This window comes from Sinohyriopsis cumingii, chromosome 14 (assembly GCF_028554795.1).
Source record: "Sinohyriopsis cumingii isolate HCF-2022 chromosome 14, ASM2855479v2, whole genome shotgun sequence".
NCBI classification, from domain to species: Eukaryota; Metazoa; Mollusca; class Bivalvia; order Unionida; family Unionidae; genus Sinohyriopsis; species Sinohyriopsis cumingii.
Window position 1 is genome coordinate 3,686,255 of NC_142974.1, and position 24,953 is coordinate 3,711,207.

Below are 24,953 nucleotides of genomic sequence, written 5' to 3' on the forward strand. Positions count from 1 at the left end.
ATACTATTATTTTGGAACTATAGAGAATTATTCAGAGGAGTTCTGGACAGTGCCATTTCGACAACATCACGATTCTTGGCAGACCAATACATTTCCAGTTCTGAAATTTATATGGAACTTTTCATTCTTTTGGAGTTTAATAAAACTTTTTCAGGATTATTTTGGATTTATTTCATAATACTTATGTGCAAGTTCCTCACGTTTTCATTTATAACTTTGATAATGAAATTACTTGTTAAGTTTACTAAACTTGTTGATTTTGCTTCGTTCTGTTACTTGTTTATGACCATTATATGAGTCCATAGAGTCGTAACATCATGTGTGACTGTATGTAAGGTATGGGGATTAATCTTTTGGGGCCTTGGTGGCTGAGTGTTCTAAAGTGCCTTCCTTTACAGATCACTGTTGTCTCACCTATGGGTGTGAATTTCGGGCTCAGCCAATGTGGATATGTGAAAAAGCTACCACTAACTTCCCATGGGTCAGTGGTTCCTACGGGGAACTCTACAGTTTTAAAGAAAGTAATAGGATAGAATGAAAACGATTTTTGTAAAATTCAGCAAAATAATTTATTTCCCTAGAATGCAGAGTGAAAATTTAAAAAGAACTTACAGTATACATAGTTGTTGGAGTTTTATCAAAACTCATGTGTAAAGTTCCAATTGAATTTCAGCGGTAATCTAAGTAAGCGCCAATATTAAATGTGCTGATAAGCCTGCAGTGGCCTTGAATGCTACAATGTGCCTAGAGTCTTTTGATGTATCTCAATATAATCCAGAATGTTCTTTGAATTCACTGTAATGCCAAATTAATGTTCCAGCCCAAGAATATTATTGATGATCACTTTGTATTTCCAGTGAATAATAATCGAATAAACTAATCCACCCAATGAAAAACTGAACACAGCAATAAACTGATTCTGCTTCGTTATGCTGAGGCATTTAAAAAGCTAATACAGATTAATAGAGCCAGGATGTAGGTCAGTCTCCTTTATGAAAGTTTCAAAGTTGTCAACAAATTTTGGAATTTCCAAATGGAAATGTGATATCTTGACCCAGACCCAGTTAAACCTGTTTACCTTCATTGATAATGATCTGAAATGTAAACTTACAGAAAAATGCTAGCAATTTAATATGTTGTTTACAAAATAAATGTTACTGGTCAGGTACACAGTAAACTTCATTCTGGACAAGATTAGGTACAAAATACCAACAAACAATGCATATTAAATATACATCACACTTGTTTCTTCCATCATCACTTAGACTGTCTGCTTTGTGTAGCCTATTTTGTGCTGTGAAATGGCGTTAAACCCCAAAACAACTACTCTTCAAGCCATATACACATGTATATAACACTCTCATTCACTCCCCACCCCCACCTTTTCAGCTCTGTGGCTCATTGGTTATGGGTATAACTATATGTAAGACATGCAGTTTTTCCTTGCTCACTTCTCTGTGGCCTAGAGGTTAAGGTAGTGGCCTTGTGGCCCAAATATTGCATGTCTGATTTCCACCATTGGATCACCTAGATGACGTTGGAAAGGCTGTTGTATTCTTGGGCAGGTCACTTTAGTAGCCTTGGCAAACTGTAACATTAAAGTGTTGTTGTACCATCAAAAAACAAGCCTAACCCTAACCCTAACACTCTCACCCTGTAACTACTGGCAAACAACTTTAAAATTATTTTCCAGTGTAAAGGATAATGGTACAAATGTCATCCATGGACAGAATTTGAAATTGATATTGGTCATTGTAAAGTGCTATAGTCCAAAGTTTATAAAGTCATGAAGATTTCCATGGGCAATTCCTTATCAGGTTTTTTATATGCATTTTCTATATACAGAGCATAACAGATTTTCTTCCCTTTCAGGCCATGACAAAGTTAGTGATCTGGCAGAAATGCTAGAAAATCAAAAGATTGAGATTGTGAAACCAAGGGAGGTAAGCAAGGAGATGTCAGAAGCCAAGGCAGCAATATTGGCACAGTATGGGACCATCTCTAGCGAGGATGAAGAGTATCTTTGACCCTTGTAGAAAGAAGCTTGTCAGATGTGCACTATAATAAATTTGTGAGATATGTGTTATAAATAGTTTGAACTGTCCAGTGGATATTTTCCCCTTATAATGATTGACATGGGGGAAGGTGGATTGAATAACATTTGGGTCTTGGAATGATATTTGTCAATTGGTTATTTTAACTGCCACATACAGAATGGACTCCCTTGCTACAGAATGGACTCCCTTGCTAGTTTTGTTAATGCGAGATGTTGGTTCTGATAAACTTCAGATCCTGAATTCCTCCTTCAACTTTTGTCAAAAACTTTTTTCTTTAGAAAACAAAAACACTTTAGATATACAGTGAAGTCTAGTACAGTAATACATACATATTATTAGTTAAGAAATTAAGAAAAATCAAATAATGAGAATTCATCTATTCACACAGTTGTTAAACTTTGCTTCTACAAAACAGTTTTATTAATAGTCAGTGGCCTGGATTAGGAAAGGCATCTTTCATTAATTAGTTTTGAATTCCATGGATTAGGAAAGGGTTCATTTTGTAATTAGTTCTGAATTGCATGGATTAGGAAAGGCATCATCTGTAATTAGTACTGAATTGCATGGATTAGGAAAGGCATCATCTGTAATTAGTACTGAATTGCATGGATTAGGAAAGGCATCATACTGTAATTAGTATTGAATTGCATGGATTAGGAAAGGCATCATCTGTAATTAGTACTGAATTGCATGGATTAGGAAAGGCATCATACTGTAATTAGTATTGAATTGCATGGATTAGGAAAGGCATCATGGTGTAGTTAGTTCTGAATTGCATGGATTAGGAAAGGGATCATACTGTAATTAGTTCTGAATTGCATGGATTAGAAAAGGGATCATACTGTAATTAGTTCTGAATTGCATGGATTAGGAAAGATACCATGCTGTAATTAGTATTGAATTGCATGGATTAGGAAAGGCATAATACTATAATTAGTACTGATTTGCATGGATTAGGGAAGTTGTTGTTGTTGTTGTAGGGTTTAACACCATTTTTCAGCACACGATAGGCTATATATGGCGGCCAGTATTAATGGTGGAGGAAGAACCCGGGAAATCCCCGGAAAGAACCACCGACCCTCAAGAAGCTGCTGGCAAGCTTTCTCATGTACCCACATTAGCGGATCTTATCAACCAATTGGCAAATGACTGTCATTATTTTTATTTTTTTTACTTCAGAGCATGAATCAACTTGACATTAGCGATATGTCATTGTTGCAGACATTTTTTGATATATGTGATGTCTTGAGCATGGCATGCTTGATCAATCTCATTTACTGGAAATTTGCCTTTTTTTTCTTCTCCATCCATTCTCATAGCAATTCAGGTTCCAGGACCACAGTAATTATATCCCAGAAGATCAAGGAGTTCCTGGTAATCTGCAGTATATCACCATGAAGGCTTTGCCTACTAGATATGTGCCACATTTTACACACTTGATGCCATGAAGGCTTTGCCTACTAGATATGTGCCACATTTTACACACTTGATGCCATGAAGGCTTTGTCTGCTAGATATGTGCCACATTTTACACACTTGATGCTCACCTGTTATTCTTTGTCATTGTTGCTCTTAATCTAATAGTATCAGCGACAGTCTTGCATCAAACACAATATGGAGTCATGATTGTAAATAATATATATTCCTACAATTTGAACACGGTTGACTTTTTAGCGACAGCCTTGCATCAAACACATTATATACTCATGATTATAAATAATACATATTCCTACAATTTGATTGCGGCTGACTTTTTATTGACACAAGAGCAAGCACCTGTCAAGCAACATCCAGTATTTCCGTTTGAGTCATTGGTCCATGTGTGTCTGGTAAAACTCAGTTATTGCTCAGCCTGATAATGAGATGGCTCAAACTTTATTTTATAGCACCATCCACTGACGACAGCAATATTATGACATCCTAAAAGAATTCAATAATATTGCTAGCAGTGTGTTGCAGGAGATTCCTTATCGAATGATGCAGGTGTTGTTGTACTTATCACTGACATCAATGATGCACCGTTGGTCAAGTTCTTGATGGTATTATTAATAATATTGTGGTTTACGTATATGTCATTCTTGACAAACAAATCCAGCCAGAATATTTTCATGATGCAGACATAAAACAGATGTCATTTACATTACACAATGGTATGCTCATATCTCCATAGTGATCAGAGATAACTGTAATGTTTTAACAGGGTTGATACACATGCACTACAAAATTTTCATCAGACCTGTTGCCCTGTTGGTGACATAGACATAAGTAAGTTAAAAAACTTCTTTGCACTTGCTTAGGGAACTCCACATGAATTCATTACAATCAATTTACATGATCCAGCAACACAATATCACATTGGCCTTGACAAAATCCTTGGTTGAGCAACCTATACACTAAATTGCACATGAAACAGTCAAATATCAGTAAATGCAATGGTGTGCATGTCCCTTGGTTATTTTTTTTTTGCACTTGGCCTAGACTGCATTAGAGAGGGGCATGGCCTTATTGTGGCTATTCAGTTTTAAAAAATAGTTGGTCCCCCCTTTGAATTTCAAAACACCACCAATATCTAGTTAACCAGACTTCCAGACAGGGCTCAGATCGGTTTTTGGCAACTAACAAATCAATAATTTTCCAAGGTCCTTATTAAAGAATTGGGGCCTTGCAGGACACACGGTACTAATTATACGGAAGAACTGTGAACCAGTCTAGAAATGGGTGAAGAAATAATAGAGTATTTACAGGTTTGGTGGTCCATAATTGGTTAATAATGAAAATTAAAATTTTAGGAAAAATATCTTTTGAGAGCTCATCCTATATGTAATGTCAAAAAAATATTGACAAATTTCTACTGATGCAATTTTAGCATTTTTACAGGCTTGACTCAGGAGTACTCAATACTGAAAATAGCACCTGATTCATTTGGTGCAGAATCAATAACACGTGTTTCATGCACATGTATGTAAACAAATTGCCGCGGGTCATATGGTGTTCTCCACACATAAGCTTGCACCAAGGTTAGATGTGCAAGAAAAATTATAGGTGTCATTATCAGCACCCATAAATTTTAAGTTATTGAATTTTGAATATGACAGTGTTTCCATATGTTTACCATTGGAGTGGAATTAGTACCGTGAGTCCTGCAGGGGGTTGGTGTTGCTCCTCTCCCCCCCCCCCATGGTCTGTTCACCCACCTCCCCCGCTGCTTGGTTTTAAAAGCAGAAAGGATTGTGATAGAATTATGTATCTTATTAAATTCATTTAGAAAGCCTGGATTAATTAGTGGAAAGTCATCTTTGTTCTATATGCCTAGAATTGACAGCAAGAAAGTTTATATATGCATATATTTGTGGCATGGGTGGATCACAATTTGATATACCAATAGTAATCAGGTTGCTTTTTACCAACACTTTAAAAGCCATTTTATTTTTAATGTATGCGGGGGGTGTGTGTGTATATATATATATATATATATATATATATGGCTGATTGATGTTGAACTGTCTTTCACGAGCATAGTTGGTCTGTCTTTGACCCGAGTGAAATTACCATTTGCCACAGTTACTTATGTTATAGTCTTTAAAATGGTCTTATAGGAATCATTGCATGGTATCATCTGTTTTCAGCACCATTATGTGGGTGGGTGATTGGGTAGATGGATGCCATTTAGTTTCAATCAAGAACAGTCAAAATGGCTGAGGAATGTCCATAAAGATATGTCTGCACGTATGTAGGTTAGGATTTATTCTCGTGTGTACTCACTTTATTACATACTTAACTACAGATGTAAGTTTGAAGATAAATAACTAGATTTCATGATATGGACCTTGACCAGATATTAGAGATGATGACAGTAATGATGGAGGAGGTGCTGGCCCAGCAGGTGGTGGTGGTGGTGGAGGTGGAGGTGCTGTGGATAAAAATGACCGTATCCTTTTCTAGACCACCTGGTCATAGATTCAAGTGAGCATGGCTCTGTGTCTATATGTCCTTCTGTCATCAGCATTTGCTTCTTTTCAGCTTCTCACAAATCAGCAAGGGGCCCCGAGTGGCTGAGCGGTCTAAAGCGCTGACTGTATCACTGCCATCTCACCTTTGTCTGCATGGGTTTGGGTCTCAGGTATGGCTTATGTGGGTATGTGAGAATGCTTGCCAGTAGCTCCTCCTGGGTTGGTGTGGTTCTTTCCAGAGTTTTCCTCGTTTCTTCCTCCACCATTTGTACTGGTTGCCATATATAGCCTATCTTCTGCTTAAAAATGTCATTAAACCCTACATCACCACCAACAACAACATAAACCAGTAAAACAGTTAAAACCACTATTACACAGAAAGCATCCTGGTATGGAGACATTTAAATTTTGCACAAATAATGCCTGGATCCACCAGCAAATATTGCTGCCAGTGCTGTTTGAAGACTTATAAATTAAAAAAAACCTGTTTGACTGTATTTAACAGAAAGTATCCATACATGTTGACAGAAAGTATGCTTGTTGATGGAAAGTATCATTGCTTATTGACAGAAAGCATGCTAGTTGACAGAAAGTATTCTTGGTTGTTGACAGAAAATATGCTTGTTGACAGAAAGTATCACTGGCTGTTGACAGAAAGTTTGGTTGTTGACAGAAGGTATCCATGCTTATTGACAGAAAGCATGGTTGTTGACAGAAAGAATCCATGCTTATTGACAGAAAGCATGTTTATTGACAGAAAGTATCCTTGGTTGTTGACAGAAAGTATCCTTGGTTGTTGACAGAAAGTATCCTTGGTTGTTGTCCTTTCAGATTCATGCAAATTATATTGATCCACCATCAGATTTGACCAACATTTTTAAACATAGAGAATTTTGTAATATATTCTCAAAAACCTTAAAATAATTTGTCTCAGTGCAAAAGAAATTATGCTGCCATGAGGTCATTTTAAACCTAGAAATGACTGTCCCACTATTAATTGTGTTCATTATAAATTAAAACCACATCTTCTGAAAAGAATCTAACCAAATAAAAAAAAACCACATCCATTATGGTCTTTCACACTTGTATGAATCATGCCAGTCACTCACAGATATTGCCAGCTATTTCTTGAAATAGAAAAACCTCAAATAACATCTCAGAACTTTTATACAGAATTTGTCCTGAATTAGGGAAATAGTATTCTAGCTTGCTCAGAGATGTTGGAATGGTTCTCATTGGCCATCCATCCTGTAAAGCCTTTCAGTTAATTTTCTCTGAATCTCTCAAATAGTTCAGCAGAATTTTGCCCAAATTTGACAAAAGCATTCTGCTAGCACAGTCCTTTAGCCATCTGCTTTTTTAAAATCTGTTTTGTTTCTGTTAGTCAGATTGTGATCTTCTTTTGATCTAGGCCTCTTGTTTAAAATTGGTCACTGTATATAAAGTGCTACAACTAACAATTTAATAAAGTGGGCTATAAGAAGTTATGGACACTTGGCAGTACTGGTGTTCAGTTTTAGATATCAATGGGGTGCTTAAATTATAGGAATTGAGGACACTTGGCCGGCATTGACATTCAGTTAGACATCATAGGGTTATTTACTTGGTCAATATAGCAAACATTTGGCATGTCAACACTGAGACTCATTTGGACACAAATAGAGTGCCTGTGTATTCAAAGATAATGCATTACATTTTTTCATTTTCTTGCACACTTCATCCAGCTTTCTAACAGACATTTATGTACGAGACAGTAGACCAAATTTTAAGAACTGAGAATTGAGGACACGAAACTTGACATATTGAAAGCATGGACTTTCTCCATATAAAGCCCAAAGAAAATAAGTAATTATTCAGTTCATTAAAGATTTTAGTGATCAGCATTTGAGACAATATAGAATTCCTGTTTTCCAGAGCCTAGGGCAAGTTAATTTTCACACAGGCAAATAGACACCAAGATGCATCTAACCAGTCAGGAAGGTTATTTTTACGGGGGTTAACACCATTTTTCAGCACAAGATAAGCTATACATAGTGACCAGTATAACTGGTGGAGAAAGAAACCAGGAAAACCACCAACCGTAGAAACTAAGTACAGTAACCAGACCCAAGACTTGAATCCACACAGATGGCAGTGATATGGAACAGTGAGTATTTAGACTACTCATTCACTCTGGGCCCCAGTCAGGAAAGATAAGTACCAACTACTTGCTTAGGCAATGGAAATGAAAATAAATGGGGCAAGTGTTGTGATGAAATTCTTTGTTCAAATTAATTATAAAAAGTATATGGAGGTCCATACTTGTAGAAAAGTTGTCATTTAGTGGAGGGAGGAGTTAGGATGGAGGAAAGTTGTCATTTAGTGGAGGGAGGACTTAGGATGGAGGAAAGTTGTCATTTAGTGGAGGGAGGAGTTAGGATGGAGGAAAGTTGTCATTTAGTGGAGGGAGGAGTTAGGATGGAGGAAAGTTGTCATTTAGTGGAGGGAGGAGTTAGATGGAGGAAAGTTGTCATTTAGTGGAGGGAGGAGTGTTACTGATTCAAAATACTTTAGTATATTAGCATAATTGATAAATACCAGGCATAAATGTTCTTTTGGATTGGAATATAATTCTTATTTTGTGTTAATCAGATGATAATAAAGCACATGCTGAATGAATAATTTGTTTATGCCTGTCATAAGGTGGAGTGTAATTTGTGCCTATCATAATGAGGAGTGTAATGTGTATCTGCCCACCATAAAGTGGAATGTAATTTGTACATGACTGTCATAAGGTGGAGAGTAACTTGTACATGAACATCATAAGTTGGAGTGTAACTTTCATCTGCCCACCATATGCTGGAGTGTAATTTGTACATGATTATCATAAGGTGGAGTGTAACTTTTATCAGCCCACTATAAGGTGGATTGTAATTTGTATCTGCCCACCATAAGGTGGAGTGTAATTTGTATATGCTTGAGTGTATTATGTTAGGATACTCTCAGTCATTCTGTTCATCAGTTACTTGTTTCCTTTCCACACAATACATCAATTTCTCTGCCTTCTACAGTTACTTATTTCCTATCCACACAATACATCAATTTCTTTTTATTTCCTTTCCACACAATACATCAGTTTCTACTTATTTCCTTTCCACACAATACATCTGCCATCTACAGTTACCAAATTAGTGTGGATGGCTTGCACTTGGGATAAGGAGGAAGCCTATCAGTTTAGTCAAAGGTGAAGCTCAGTGAGACCAAAATAGAAAAATAGTTCTTGCACAGTAGTGTTAGTTCTACATCACATGACCAAACTTTTGAGGGTAGGTTATTGAAGATTATTGATTTTTGTTCTAAAGGTCAAAAGTAGAATTACTGTAACTGAAAGAAGCAAAAAATGTCCAAAATGTGTGTAGGGTAAAGCAGTGTATTACCTATTCATTGGCAAGGTCTTTGTGTGGAGGATAAAGCAAGTGTGTTACCTATTCATTGGCAAGGTCTTTGTGTAGAGGATAAAGCAAGTGTGTTACCTATTTATTGGCAAGGTCTTTGTGTGTAGTGTAAAGCAGGTGTCTTACCTGTGCATTGGCAAGGTCTTTATGTTCAGGGTAAGGAAGTTGTGTTAGCTATGCATTGACAAGGTCTTTGTGTGTAGGGTAAAGCAGGTGTCTTACCTATGCATTGACAAGTTCTTTGTGTGTAGTGTAAAGCAGGTGTCTTACCTGTGCATTGGCAAGGTCTTTATGTTCAGGGTAAAGAAGGTGTGTTACCTATGAGTTGGCAAGGTCTTTGTGTGTAGGGTAAAGCAGGTGTCTTACCTGTGCATTGGAAAGGTCTTTATGTTCAGGGTAAAGAAGGTGTGTTACCTATGCATTGGCAAGGTCTTGGTGTGTAGTGTAAAGCAGGTGTCTTACCTGTGCATTGGCAAGGTCTTTATGTTCAGGGTAAAGAAGGTGTGTTACCTATGCATTGGCAAGGTCTTGGTGTGTAGTGTAAAGCAGGTGTCTTACCTGTGCATTGGCAAGGTCTTTATGTTCAGGGTAAAGAAGGTGTGTTACCTATGCATTGGCAAGGTCTTGGTGTGTAGTGTAAAGCAGGTGTCTTACCTGTGCATTGGCAAGGTCTTTATGTTCAGGGTAAAGAAGGTGTGTTACCTATGCATTGGTAAGGTCTTTGTGTGTAGGATAAAGCAAGTGTGTTACCTATTTATTGGCAAGGTCTTTGTGCTCAGGGTAAAGAAGTTGTGTTAGCTATGCATTGACAAGGTCTTTGTGTGTAGGGTAAAGCAGGTGTCTTACCTATGCATTGACAAGGTCTTTGTGTGTAGTGTAAAGCAGGTGTCTTACCTGTGCATTGGTAAGGTCTTTATGTTCAGGGTAAAGAAGGTGTGTTACCAATGCATTGGCAAGGTCTTTGTGTGTAGGGTAAAGAAGGTGTGTTACCAATGCATTGGCAAGGTCTTTGTGTGTAGGGTAAAGAAGGTGTGTTACCTATGCATTGGCAAGGTTTTTGTGTGTAGGGTAAAGAAGGTGCGTTACCTATGCATTGGCAAGGTCTTTGTGTGTAGGGTAAAGAAGGTGTGTTACCAATGCATTGGCAAGGTCTTTATGACAATGACATAAAGAGAGGATACTGCATCTGAATCTGAAATCCTTTTTGTGAATTATATAATGGAATCTCCTTATTACATAGATGTCCAAGTGTACTGTTAATTCCCTACACTGGTTGTACTGTTAATTCCATAGACTGGTTCTCTGTATCAGTAGGTCATCAGTATCCAGACTGTTTGTTCATTTCAGAAGGCTCACTAGCTTATAGACTTATTCCTTGTTTCAGAAATGATCTAGACTGGTCTTTTGATTTTGAGGGTTCACACACATCTGGACTGAGTCTTTGTTTCAGAAGAATTGTGAGCTAAACTGATAAAATAAGGAACCATGGAACAATAAGGTGCTATGAACACAAATGCCTTCAGCAGTATTAAGATTGTGATGAGTACCTCTATAAAGGGAGTGACATGGTTGTCATGCCTGACTTGCAGACAGTGTTTGAATCCAGCAGGGAGCCGCCCATATTGGCTGTTGTAGTACGTTTTGGGGCAAGGTACCTTGCCTTGCCATGAAATAGTCTTTTATCTGTTGATATACTAATTAAAACAAATTAATAAATTATTCAATCATTTATCAGGCTTAACACAACCTCAGCTCTTGCCTTTAAGAATAGAAATGTGGAATCTGTATTACAAAGTGAAAGAGAGATGAAAGAAAAGGCAAAAGCAGAGACTGACAAAAAGAAGGAAAAGGACAAGCAAGACAGAGATGCTCAGAAGCAAAAGCAGAATGAAAGGAAGGATACAGAGAAGAAAAGAACACAGAAAGGAGAAAGAAAAAGATAATATTTAGACAACTTTAGGAAATATTCATGGTCTTATATTGATTCTTTTCTATGATACATTGTTCTGTTTATATACCTACAATCTATTGTAATCTGGTAACTCAACATCTAGAGTTTATTTACTGAATCCATGATACATTGTTCTGTTTATGTACTACAATCTATTGTACTCTGGTAACTCAACATCTAGAGTTTATTTACTGAATCCATGATACATTGTTCTGTTTATGTACCTACAATCTATTGTACTCTGGTAACTCAACATCTAGAGTTTATTTACTGAATCCATGATATATTATTCTGTTTATGTACCTACAATCTATTATACCCTGGTAACTCAAAAATCTAGAGTTTATTTACTGAATCCATGATACATTGTTCTGTTTATATATCTACAATCTATTGTACTCTGGCAACTCAACATCTAGAGTTTATTTACTGAATCCATGATATATTGTTCTGTTTATGTACCTACAATCTATTATACCCTGGTAACTCAAAAATCTAGAGTTTATTTACTGAATCCATGATACATTGTTCTGTTTATGTACCTTCAATCTATTGTACTCTGGTAACTCAACATCTAGAGTTTATTTACTGAAATATATTTCACACATGTAACTCAACACTGGAGTCTCAGGTGTATTGACTACAGTCTGTTTCACACTTGTAATTTACTTCTTCAGTCTGAAGTTTATTTACTAAATATATTTTACAATTGTAGCTCAACACTGGAGTCTCAAGTTTATTTACTACTTCTGTCTTATGTAGAGTTTGGCTATAAATCCTATGAGTATACTGCATATCCTAATATATCTTAGAGGTATGGTATTGGACCCTGATATGCATATCCTAATATATCTTAGAGGTATGGTATTGGACCCTGATATGCATATCCTAATATATCTTAGAGGTATGGTTTTGGACCCTAATATGCATATCCTAATATATCTTAGAGGTATGGTATTAGACCCTGATAATCCAAACCTAATATATGATACAGGTATAGTATTGGACAGCGATATCCTGGGTGAATTTTATTTTTGAAATCACTGTTTAATTTATTTTTATTTCACAAAAATAATTTTATCATTATGAACTATATATATATATATATATATATATATATATATATATATATATATATATATATATATATAATGTGATTTTCCATCAAAAGTACTTTATTTTCTCACAATCTAATTTGTCATAAAACATTGCTATTATCACATAGTCATTATATCATTGTCATTATCATAGTCTTATAACACTGCCATTATCACATGCCCATTATCATAGTCTTGCTTAAAACATTGCCATTATCAGTCTTGCTTAAAACATTGCCATTATCACAGTCTTGCTCATAACATTGCCATTATCAGTCTTGCTTATAACATTGCTATTTTCTCAGTCTTTCTTAAAACATTGCCATTATCACAGTCTTGCTTAAAATATTGTCATTAACAGTCATGCTTATAACATTGCCATTATCACAGTCTTAAAATATTGCAGTTATCACAGTCTTGCTTATAACATTGCCATTATCAGTCTTGCTTATAACATTGTCATTATCAGTCTTGCTTATAACATTGTCATTAACACATTCTTGCTTTTTAATAATAGATTTAATTATTCAATAGATATTTGATAATTGACTTAATAAAAGCAAAGATTTATGATTATTAGTAATGCAGTAATCAGATCATATATTTTTTTACAAGTATTGCAACCTAATAAATATTTCTTCCAATAAGAATTTTTAATTATAATAAAAATGTTAAAAGTAATTGTAAAAAAGTTTTATAATATTAGTGAAATTTAATCAAGGTATTTATATGTGCAAGATGAGATATTTCTGCACTTTTTGAGGTTTATAGCACCATTTGGTTAATTTGAAAATTGTGTTTGTTGCATAAGAACAGATTTGTTGGGCTTAAGCAAAATGAAATCAAGAATTATAAATAAATAAATTGAGATAAATAAATATAAATTTCAAAATTAAAATTCACCATGTGAATCCGGATCCATGAACATACCTGTGTTACATCAAGAATTGTACTGAGACAGACTTGAATGAAGAACCACAGCAGAGTTCTTTTCCTTTCTACACCAACAGTTTTACTGGTGTGAAGTTATTGTATCTTTCAAGACATTTCAACATGAATGAATTTGAAAATCATAAGTAATTTCATCTATTTTGATATGTGAGATATAGTTTTACCGCTAGTTAATAACATTCTCCAGTATGCCTTTTTTATTGTCAGGAACCTATGCATTGTCAATTTTGAAAGAGCTGGGAAAGTAATGTAATGGTTTCCATGGGTACTGCTGATCTTTGGTTGATACATTACATGACACAATCCTATTGGCATGAAAAAGAAATCGACCCTGATCCACCATTGAATTTAGGTACCAATAAAAAAGAAATCGACCCTGATCCACCATTGAATTTAGGTACCAATAAAAAAGAAATCGACCCTGATCCACCATAGAATTTAGGTACCAATAAAAAAGAAATTGACCCTGATCCACCATTGAATTTAGGTACCAATAAAAAAGCAAATTTTAAGAGAAAATTTCTCTGTGAATACTTAACTAATCACATTAACATTAAGATACAAACCTACTACTTCCTGAATCCAGCCTACAAAAAAGATATCAATAAATTGTCTTTTATCATCTATTTCATAAAGATAAAAGGCAATAACTCTTATTATCTCCCCTTGCTACCAGCATGTATTGCTGGTTTCTAAGCTTAGTAACATGAACACAGTGCTCACATGGCAGGGTGGTTAGGATTGGTTTTTGGTAACATGATTGGGTAAGTATTCTTGGAGGAACATAACTTCAAATACATGCTTCAAATACGCTTGCCAGTCACATGAATGTTAGGAGAACATGTAATAGGAGTAGGAATTTGGAGCATCCAACCTCAATTTCGGGTATACTTCTTGGAAAATGTGCCTGTATTCACCAAATAAATGATTATCCATTTTCATAATTCATAAACAACACAACCAGTCCCATGGTTGTGACCTCTATACAGTGACCTCTGTGACCTCTATACAGTTAAGAAGATGAGTATCAAAATCTTCTTTCCTACAGAATTTCATGGCAAATCCATTGCTGCTAATAGGCTGTGTCTGGACTGCTTATACTGGACTCGCCAGATGCTAATAGACTGTGTCCAGATCCAGAGTTTGGCTCATTGAAGCTAAATCTCTGACACAGAAGCTTAGAAGGTTTTATTTTTGCATGCCCGTCAACTGCTTTTACTATGTGTCTGGTCAAAATGTTGTGTTCAGATGTGAGGCTCGCAAAGATTGCTCTAATTTCATGAGCTGCAAGGTGACTTGGATCTTGTGATACTTAAGAGTATGCCAAATGTATAACTCACCTCAGCCACAAAGACAGGGTTGAGGCATGCTTTCCTGCTTTCACTGGAAAAGTATGTAGTTTGTAGGGAAATAAATCTTGTATATTTGACTGACATCTTGTACCATTCAAATGAGCTGTTATGCATCCAAAATGTTGTATGGTTGCCTGAGATCATGTACATCTGGCTGAGCTAAGATCATGTACATCTGGCTGAGCTAAGATCATGTACATCTGGCTGAGCTAATCTACATCTAAAACATTGTAGTGTCTTGAGCTCATGTACATTTGACTTGAGATATTTTGCATCTAGAATGTTGTACAGTTGCCTGAGATCTTGTAATCGGACTGAGCTATTTTACATCTAAAATGTTGTACAGTTGCCTGAGATGTTGTACATGTGACTGAGCTATTTTATGTTTAAAATTTTATTTGGTTGCCAGAAGAGATTTTGTACATTTGACTCCGCTATTATTCTACATCTAAAATATAGTAGTTTCCAGAGATCATGTACAGTGTACATTTGACCAAGATATTGTATATTGTTTCTTGATCAAACCCCTGACGATAATTTTAGGCATAATTTTATTTACAAGAAATTCATTCACAAAAAAACAAGCAGCCATAACACACATACATTTTAAGTGGAACAACTTTTTAAAATAATTGTCATGAGGTTCTTGCTGAGTTTCTCATTTAAATCTGCAATTGTTTTTTAAGCTTAATGTGAGGGGACCCAGGGCATAATATGTTATCATCTAATTACATTGATTTGTACCCAGGGCATAATATGGTATCATCTAATTACATTGATTTGTACCCAGGGCATATTATGGTATCATCTAATTACATTGATTTGTACCCAGGGCATAATATGGTATCATCTAATTACATTGATTTGTACCCAGGGCATAATATGGTATCATCTAATTACATTGGTTTGTACCCAGGGCATAATATGGTATCATCTAATTACAATATGGTATCATCTAATGACATTGATTTGTACCCAGGGCATAATATGGTATCATCTAATTACATTGGTTTGTACCCAGGGCATATTATGGTATCATCTAATCACATTGAAGTGTACCAAGGACATCATATGGTATCATCTAATTTCATTGAAGTGTACCCAGGGCATCGTATGGTATCATCTAATTTCATTGAAGTGTACCCAGGGCATCGTATGGTATCATCTAATTTCATTGAAGTGTACCCAGGGCATCGTATAGTAACATCTAATTACACTACCCAGGGCATCATATCGTATCATCTGATTACATTGATATATACCCAGGGTAGTGAATGTTGTCGTGTAATTACATTGAAGTGTACCCAGGGCATCGTATGGTATCATCTGATTACATTGATTTGTACCCAGGGCAGTGTATGGTATCATCTAATTACATTTAAGTGTACCCAGAGCTGTGTATTGTATTATCTGATTACATTGAAGTTTACCCAGGGCAGTGTATGGTATCTAATTACACTCAATTGCTGGTTGCCCCATCAGTAAGGGGCATATATATATATATATTTACTCAGCCATCTGTACATACTCCAATCTTGCTGGTTAAGATCTTCATTAGATCTTTGTTTGGATGGGATTGGAAGTCATTTTGTTCCTGTGGATCATCCCAGATCCCTAATCTTGGTTTGTCATTGAGGCTATGTACTTGACTCTTCAGGAATCCATAATCTTGGTTTGTCTTTGAGGCTATGTACTTACTTTACTTCAGTTTCCTCATGAATCAATAATCTATGGGTGTGGCTATGCCATAGCCAATCCATTTAATTATATAAATCTCATTTACTGAATAAACCAAACCATTTAATTATACAAATCAGATTTACTGAATTTTTGACAGTTACAGTACAGCTTTTGCTCATGTTTATCCAGTCCAATTGGTGCATTTGCTATGTTTTGTTGAGAGACTCATTTTGTTTAATTTTTCAGCAGCAATTTTAGAATTTCACAAAGTACTTGATTAACTAGGGAATATTGAGTTTTCGGGATACCTTATTGAGCAAGCAGACAATTTGTAAACTTTTCTGTGTAATTTTAGTTTGAAGAAAGTCAACTTAAATTTCACCAAAAGAACCAAGGCTTAATTTTCAAATACATCCATCAAGTGGCTGAAATTTATTGTTTCAAATCTGTCTGTCTTATTGGTTGAAATTAGTGTTTCAGATACATCTGTCTGATTGGTTGAAATTAGTGTTTCAAATACATCTGTCTGATTGGCTGAAGTTAGTGTTTCAAATACATCTGTCTGATTGGCTGAAGTTAGTGTTTCAAATACATCTGTCTGATTGGTTGAAAGTATTGAAGGTTGGATACACGTCGTTGATGGGACAGTATTGATAGTGAAATGGATTGCTATTCTGTAATGTTTAAAAAAATGTTGAAGTTGATTTGTCATAGAAAGGAAAAAGAGCATGATGTGAAAAGCATCATCTGAAGAAGATACGTGTAAATAGATGAATATTTGTACTGGTTGTTTAATTCCAAACAGAATAATTATCACTAAATTGTTCATTTCATACTTTTGTTTTCTTCCCTATGTGTATAAGTAGATTATTGCTACAATTAAAAACTATGCACTTTGTAAATTTGTATTTAACTTGTTTGGCTGAAAGGCCTTGTGAAATTATGGTATGGCCCTGATGAAATGCCATGTGAAATTATGGTATGGTCCTGCTGAAATGCCGTGTGAAATTATGGTATGGCCCTGCTGAAATGCCATGTGAAATTATGGTATGGCCCTGCTGAAATGCCATGTGAAATTATGGTATGGCCCTGCTGAAATGCCGTGTGAAATTATGGTATGGCTTGCATTTAATATGCATCATCTGTCCAATAATATTTATTATTTTCAACTTCTACTAATATACCACTGGACAGATTTTAACCAAATTAATTTCAAAGGTAGTTTTACATAAAGACTTTTAAGGTTTTTGCAAAAGTGTTCATTCATCCACCAAAATGGCTGCTGTTTCTAAAATTAGAAAACCTTTAAACATTTTTTCTCAGGACCACTCAATAGAGTTTGATAAACTTTGACAGAAAGTATCCTGGCATGGAAGCTGCTTAAACTCTAAAGTTTATATCCAGATGCAATTAAAGATGTCCACTTTTACTAATTAAATTTAAACAACTTAAAATGCCACTAAACAGAATTTAACCAAATGAGACATAATGCATTCTGTCATTAGAGCCTTTCTTGTATTTACAGATTATGCTGATTGGCCAATATAGCTACAAACAAGACTAACTCCAAATGACTTGTATTTACAGATTATGCTGATTGGCCAATATAGCTACAAACAAGACTAACTCCAAATGACTTGTATTTACAGATTATGCTGATTGGCCAATATAGCTACAAACAAGACTAACTCCAAATGACTTGTATTTACAGATTATGCTGATTGGCCAATATAGCTACAAACAAGACTAACTCCAAATGACTTGTATTTACAGATTATGCTGATTGGCCAATATAGCTACAAACAAGACTAACTCCAAATGACTTGTATTTACAGGTCATGCTGATTGGCCAATATAGCTACAAACAAACAAAACTAGCTCCAAATGACTTGTATTTACAGATTATGCTGATTGGCCAATATAGCTACAAACAAAACTAACTCCAAATGACTTGTTCTAAAGAACCGCTGAATAGTATTTAACTGCATTTAACAGATGGCATTCCGGCATGAAGGCCTTTCAGATATGTTGCAGCTGTCATGCTAATCGGTGGTCAAATATGGCTTCATTGATTTCCCCTCAAATAGAATTTAATACTCTGGTGTAAAATTCTTTAAAATGTATATAAATAATGATGATCAAATATCAAATGTGACCACTAAACAAAAAACAAAGAAACCTTAAGAAAAAAATTCTTCTTTCAGAAAATACAGAATTTAGCCAATTTTGATAGGACAGATCCATTTAAATTTAAACATAAAATAAAATTAAATCAGATTTGACCAAATTTGATAGAATGCATTTTGGCATGAAAACCTTTCAATTTTATACAAAAGATGCTGATTGCAGGTCCGTAATTAAATATGGCTGCTGTTACTAAAGTTAGAAAACACTTAAAAACAACTTCATCTTAAAAAAGCACTGGAAAGATTTTAACCAAATATTGCAGTAAGCATTCTGGCATAAATACCTTTCAGAAAAAGTCACTGCTGTTACAATTAATAACACAATTTAAATAACTTAGTCTCAAAAAATTGCTCAACACAATTTTACAAAATTTGAAAATCATCTAGTTTTGAAAGCATTGTTTTATGAAAATGATTATAATCAGGTATCAAATGCAAAGATAGTAAAGGTATATAAATCTACAAACATATTTGATAAATAATCAACAGAATTGGAAGAAATTCTGACAGAAAAAAAATTGGAAGAAATTCTGACAGAAAAAAATCCTACTGACATTTCTTAACCACCTTTTCTGATGTTGGGCTTTAAGGTTGCTGCCAGCAAGGCAAGCGATTTCAGGCCATCATGGGGGTCATGTAGACAGCATGCTCTTCATTTTAGTTAAACATTTTATGTTATCTTAACACTAAAAATATACTTTTTGTGACAATTTCTAATGAATTATTTTTGTGTTGAATTATTTGTGAGAAAAGTCTCAGCTTTAGACGTTGCAGGTGAAAGGTTTCACAAATTTCAGGTCTGAATCCATGTATATCAAATTCTCATATGAAGAACAAGTTTTCCGCAATGAAAATGCCTTATCTGTTAGTTTCAGTTTAACAGCATATCAACAGTTAACTTGATCTAAAATTTTGTATGTTATTTAATATAATGAAAGGAAAAATTATAGTAGATATATAAATCAAGTCAAACTTTAGGCTGCCCAGACCCAGATCTGCAGTCACATAATGCACCAGTAGATCTGGGTCCATGCAGTTTGTCAGGAATAAATAGAGGAACATACAGTGTTGGCAGATGGACTCCACTTATTAGTGGGTATTATGTGCTTTGGACTCTTTAGTATTGAAGGGAAAAATGTCAGTAATGATTGGATTTGTAACTGGGTTTTTTTTTATTGTTCTTTTCTTTTTGTTTCTTGGTGCATTACACCTTTACAGAATTTTTCACAGGGAATGAATTGTACAGAAGAAATGGCCAGTACATAAAAATTCACGTTTTTCTCCATGCTGGAAGTTTATGTTTCATTGCTAATCTTTGAGGGAATTCCTTCCTTCTGTGTCATCTATTTTTGATTTTGCAGTTGCACTTTATTTTTCATTTTGAACTTGGAACAATTTGTAGACTCTAGTTGAGATAGTGAAATGAGAAATTCAAGTTTAGTTAATGTCCTGAAGTTAATATTTTTATTTATGCATGTTTTTTTAAATCCAAACTTTATAAGTTCTATCATTGATCACGTGCAAAATTTACTGACCTCCAAAATTGGAAATCTTTACATCGTACAAAGCCTATGTATATTTACGTCCTACAAAGCCTATGTATCTTTACGTCGTACAAAGCCTATGTATCTTTACGTCGTACAAAGCCTATGTACAGTACCTGCAAAACTGATGATTGGACAATGGAAGTGACCAAATGAGCATGGACAGTTGTACATCTAACAAAAACACATACCAACACAATCTTACAATCAGTATATTAGATTGGCTTAGCAAGCTATCACTACTAACTGCATAATTGGTCCAATGGTGTGGAACTATTTTGTTACACTCTTGGGATACATGTGTCTGGTTCATGTGGGAATAATATCCAAAATTGAACATGCCTGGTAGCATACCATTTATTTACAATATGCCTGGTAGCATACCATTTATTTACAATATGCCTGGTAGCATACCATTTATTTAGGATTAGCCCGGTAGCATACCATTTATTTAGGATTAGCCCGGTAGCATACCATTTATTTAGAATATGCCTGGTAGCATACCATTTATTTAGAATATGCCTGGTAGCATACCATTCATTTAGAATATGCCTGGTAGCATACCATTTATTTAGAATATGCCCAGTAGCATACCATTTATTTAGAATATGCCTGGTAGCATACCATTTATTTAGAATATGCCCAGTAGCATACCATTTATTTAGAATATGCCCAGTAGCATACCATTTATTTAGAATATGCCCGGTAACATACCATTTATTTAGAATATGCCCGGTAGCATACCATTTATTTAGAATATGCCTGGTAGCATACCATTTATTTAGAATATGCCGAGTAGTCCGGTAGCATACCATTTATTTAGAATATGCCCAGTAGCATACCATTTATTTAGAATATGCCCAGTAGTCCGGTAGCATTCCATTTATTTAGAATATGCCTGGTAGCATACCATTTATTTAGAATATGCCTGGTAGCATACCATTTATTTAGAATATGCCCAGTAGTCCGGTAGCATACCATTTATTTAGAATATGCCCAGTAGCATACCATTTATTTAGAATATGCCCAGTAGTCCGGTAGCATTCCATTTATTTAGAATATGCCTGGTAGCATACCATTTATTTAGAATATGCCCAGTAGCATACCATTTATTTAGAATATGCCCAGTAGTCCGGTAGCATTCCATTTATTTAGAATATGCCTGGTAGCATACCATTTATTTAGAATATGCCCAGTAGCATTCCATTTATTTAGAATATGCCTGGTAGACTACCATTTATTTAGAATATTTAGTACAAAGCCTATGTATCTTTACATCGTACAAAGCCTATGTATATTTACGTCGTACAAAGCCTATGTATCTTTACATCGTACAAAGCCTATGTACAGTACCTGTAAAACTGACGATTGGACAATGGAAGTGACCAAATGAGCATGGACAGTTATACATCTAACAAAAACACATATCAACATTAGATTGGCTTAGCAAGCTATCACTGCTGACTGCATAATTGGTCCATTGGTGTAGAACTATTTTGTTACACTCTAGGGATACATGTGTCTGGTTAATGTGGGAATAATATCCAAAATTGAATATGCCTGGTAGCATACCATTTATTTACAATATGCCTGGTAGCATACCATTTATTTAGGATTAGCCCGGTAGCATACCATTTATTTAGGATTAGCCCGGTAGCATACCATTTATTTAGAATATGCCCAGTAGCATACCATTTATTTAGAATATGCCCAGTAGCATACCATTTATTTAGAATATGCCCGGTAGCATACCATTTATTTAGAATATGCCCTGTATCATACCATTTATTTAGAATATGCCCTGTAGCATACCATTTATTTAGAATATGCCCAGTAGCATGGTAGCATACCATTTATTTAGAATATGCTCATTAGCATGGTAGCATACCATTTATTTAGAATATGCCCAGTAGCCCGTAGCATATCATTTATTTAGAATATGCCTGGTAGCATACCATTTATTTAGAATATGCCCAGTAGCCTGGTAGCATACCATTTATTTAGAATATGCCCAGTAGCATACCATTTATTTAGAATTAGCCCGGTAGCATACCATTTATTTAGAATATGCCCAGTAGCCCAGTAGCATACCATTTATTTAGAATATGCCCGGCAGCATGCCATTTATTTAGAATAATCCTGGTAGCATACCATTTATTTAGAAGCACGTTGCATGTGATGGATATGCAGAATTGTAAGATGCCATGTTTTGAATAGGTGCCCTAGCAAAACAATTGGCACCCTAGCAATGGTGGATAGGTACCCTAACAACCAAGAATAGGTATTTTAGCAACCATGATTAGGTACCATAGCAGCCATGAATAAGTACCATAGCAGCCTCAAAAAGGTACTGCAGCAAACTTTAATACATACCTAGCAACCAGTAACAAGTCTTGAATATGTATCCGAGCAACCTTGAATAGATCTCAAAACAAACAAGAATATGTACTGTTTCAACCGAGAATAATACCCTAGCAAGCAGGAATAGGAAACCCTAAAAACTGTGATTAGGTACCATAGTACCCCTGAATAGGTACATTAGCAATAATTTATGAATAGGTACAATATTAATCTTGAATAGCAGTGTAGCAACCAAGGACAGGTATCCTAGCAACAGGTCTTAATTAGGTACCCAAACAAGTCTTGAATAGGCACCCAAGCAACCTTGATTTCATATCCTAACAGCCATGAATAAGTACTGTATCAACCAGGATTAAGTACCCTAGCAAATAAGAAGAGGTATTCTAGCCTACTTGAATTGGTCCCCAAGCAACCGTGAATATGTACCCAGGCAACCATGAATAGTAAACCTTAGCAAACATGACTTGGTATTCTAGCAACAAGTCTTGAATAGGTACACAATCCACCTTGAATAGTTACCCTAGCAACCAAGATTATATACCCAAACAACTAATAAGATTTACCATATCAACCCTGAATAGGTTCCCTTGCAACCAAGAATAGGTCAGCAAGCAGCCTTAAATAGGTATAGCATCCATGAACAGGTGCTCCAGCAAGAAGTCTTGAATAGGCACCATAGCAACTTTGAATATGTACCATAGCAATCAAGAATATATACCCTAGCAACATTTAATAGCTACTGTAGCAAACTTGATCAGGTACCATAGCAACCATGGAAGGGTTCCCAAGCAACCATGAATTTGTACTCCAGCAACAAATCTTGAATAGTATCCTAGCAACCATGAATACATACCTTAGCAGCCACAATAGCTAAATTAGCAACCATGAATAACTACACTAGCAACAAAGAATAAGTCCACAGGTGACCTTGAATAGGTACTATAGTGACCAGGAATAGGTACCCCTGCAACCATTAATAGGTACCCTAAGAATGCATACCCTAGCAACCATGAAGATGAAACCTAGCAACCATGAACAGGTACCATAGCAATCATAAAGTTATCTGGCAACCAACAATAGGTTGCCCAACAAGAACTCTTGAATATGTGCCCTAACAACCAAAAACAAGTACCCCAGCAACAAGTTTGAATAGGTACCCTAGAAACCGTGACTTGATACCTTAGCAATAAGACTTGAATCAGTATCATAGCACCCAATAACAGGTACCCTTGCAACACGCCTTGAGAAGGTTAAATTATTAACAGTATATATTGAAATTTAAAAAATTAGCAAACAGTTAAACAAATTAAATGTACATAATACCTCCCTTCATAAAGAATAGTAAATACGTGTGCAATGAAGCTTTCTTTTAATTATTAGTCAAGTGTACCAGTGATAAAAATTTACATACGATGAAATCTCATAATGATACAAAATATATATCAACCAATATAATTTTTCTTTAGACGTGAAAGTGCATCTGCTGTTAGATTGTCTTTTCCCTTGACTTGCCTGATGTCAATATTTTACTCGTGCAGCATCAAACCAAACCTCAATAATTTCTGATTATTTTTTTTTATAGCCAGTGAGTTGGTTGTGATCACTAATCAATAATTGGAGAAGGAGTTTAACAAATATACACTGCAATGCCACCATCAAAGCCAGACATTTCTTCTTGATCATGAATTATTTTCTCCTGTGCTTATTTAATTTCTTAGAAAAATAGCATACTGTATGATCACCACTTAAATCAATATCACTTGTGTCAAAAGACATATTTAATGATTGATTGAAATTTGGAGCTGAAAGAACTGGTGCACTCTTATCTTATGACATTTTTCAGACCAATGAAACTTAGTTTTCTTACTCAATACATTTGTCAGGGGTTATGCAATTATGCAAAACCTGGAACAAAATTTATAATAGTATCCTGCCATACCCAAAAATAGTATTAGTTATTTTTTACTGATATGCACAGGGAATTCAGAGATAGCCTTAACTTACTATGTATAGGTTTATCATGTCCTATGATATGTCCTAGAAATGTAACATAAGTATGACAAATTTCACTTTTAGATATATTATCAAATTCAAAATCAGTGAGTCTGTCAAAGAATTTCGAAATTGTCTCTAGGTCATCATTCCAGGTTTCATTATAGATAATAACATCATCGATGTAAACATCACACTTATCTAGACCAGATGTAAACATCACTCTTATCTAGACCAGATGTAATCATCACACTTACCTAGACCAGATGTAATCATCACACTTATCTAGACCAGATGTAAACATCACACTTATCTAGACCAGATGTAATCATGTTCACTAGACTTTGAAAAGTACAAGGCCAACCTTTCATCATAAACAGCATCACCTTATATTGATA

General features: G+C 35.2%; 1 protein-coding gene across 1 annotated transcript in view; it reads left to right on the forward strand.

Annotated features, from left to right (window-relative positions):
• The window catches only part of LOC149783109 (coiled-coil domain-containing protein 43-like), a 31,077-nt gene extending 13,703 nt beyond the window's left edge, over positions 1 to 17,374 (forward strand). The window contains exons 3-5 of the mRNA XM_089931332.1: positions 1,873 to 2,017; positions 5,900 to 5,985; positions 11,194 to 17,374. Coding sequence (XP_089787458.1) covers positions 1,873 to 2,017; positions 5,900 to 5,985; positions 11,194 to 11,384 — 422 coding nt within the window. The 3' untranslated portion in view covers positions 11,385 to 17,374. The remainder of the gene's footprint in view (positions 1 to 1,872; positions 2,018 to 5,899; positions 5,986 to 11,193) is intronic.
• Positions 17,375 to 24,953: the final 7,579 nt, after the last annotated feature.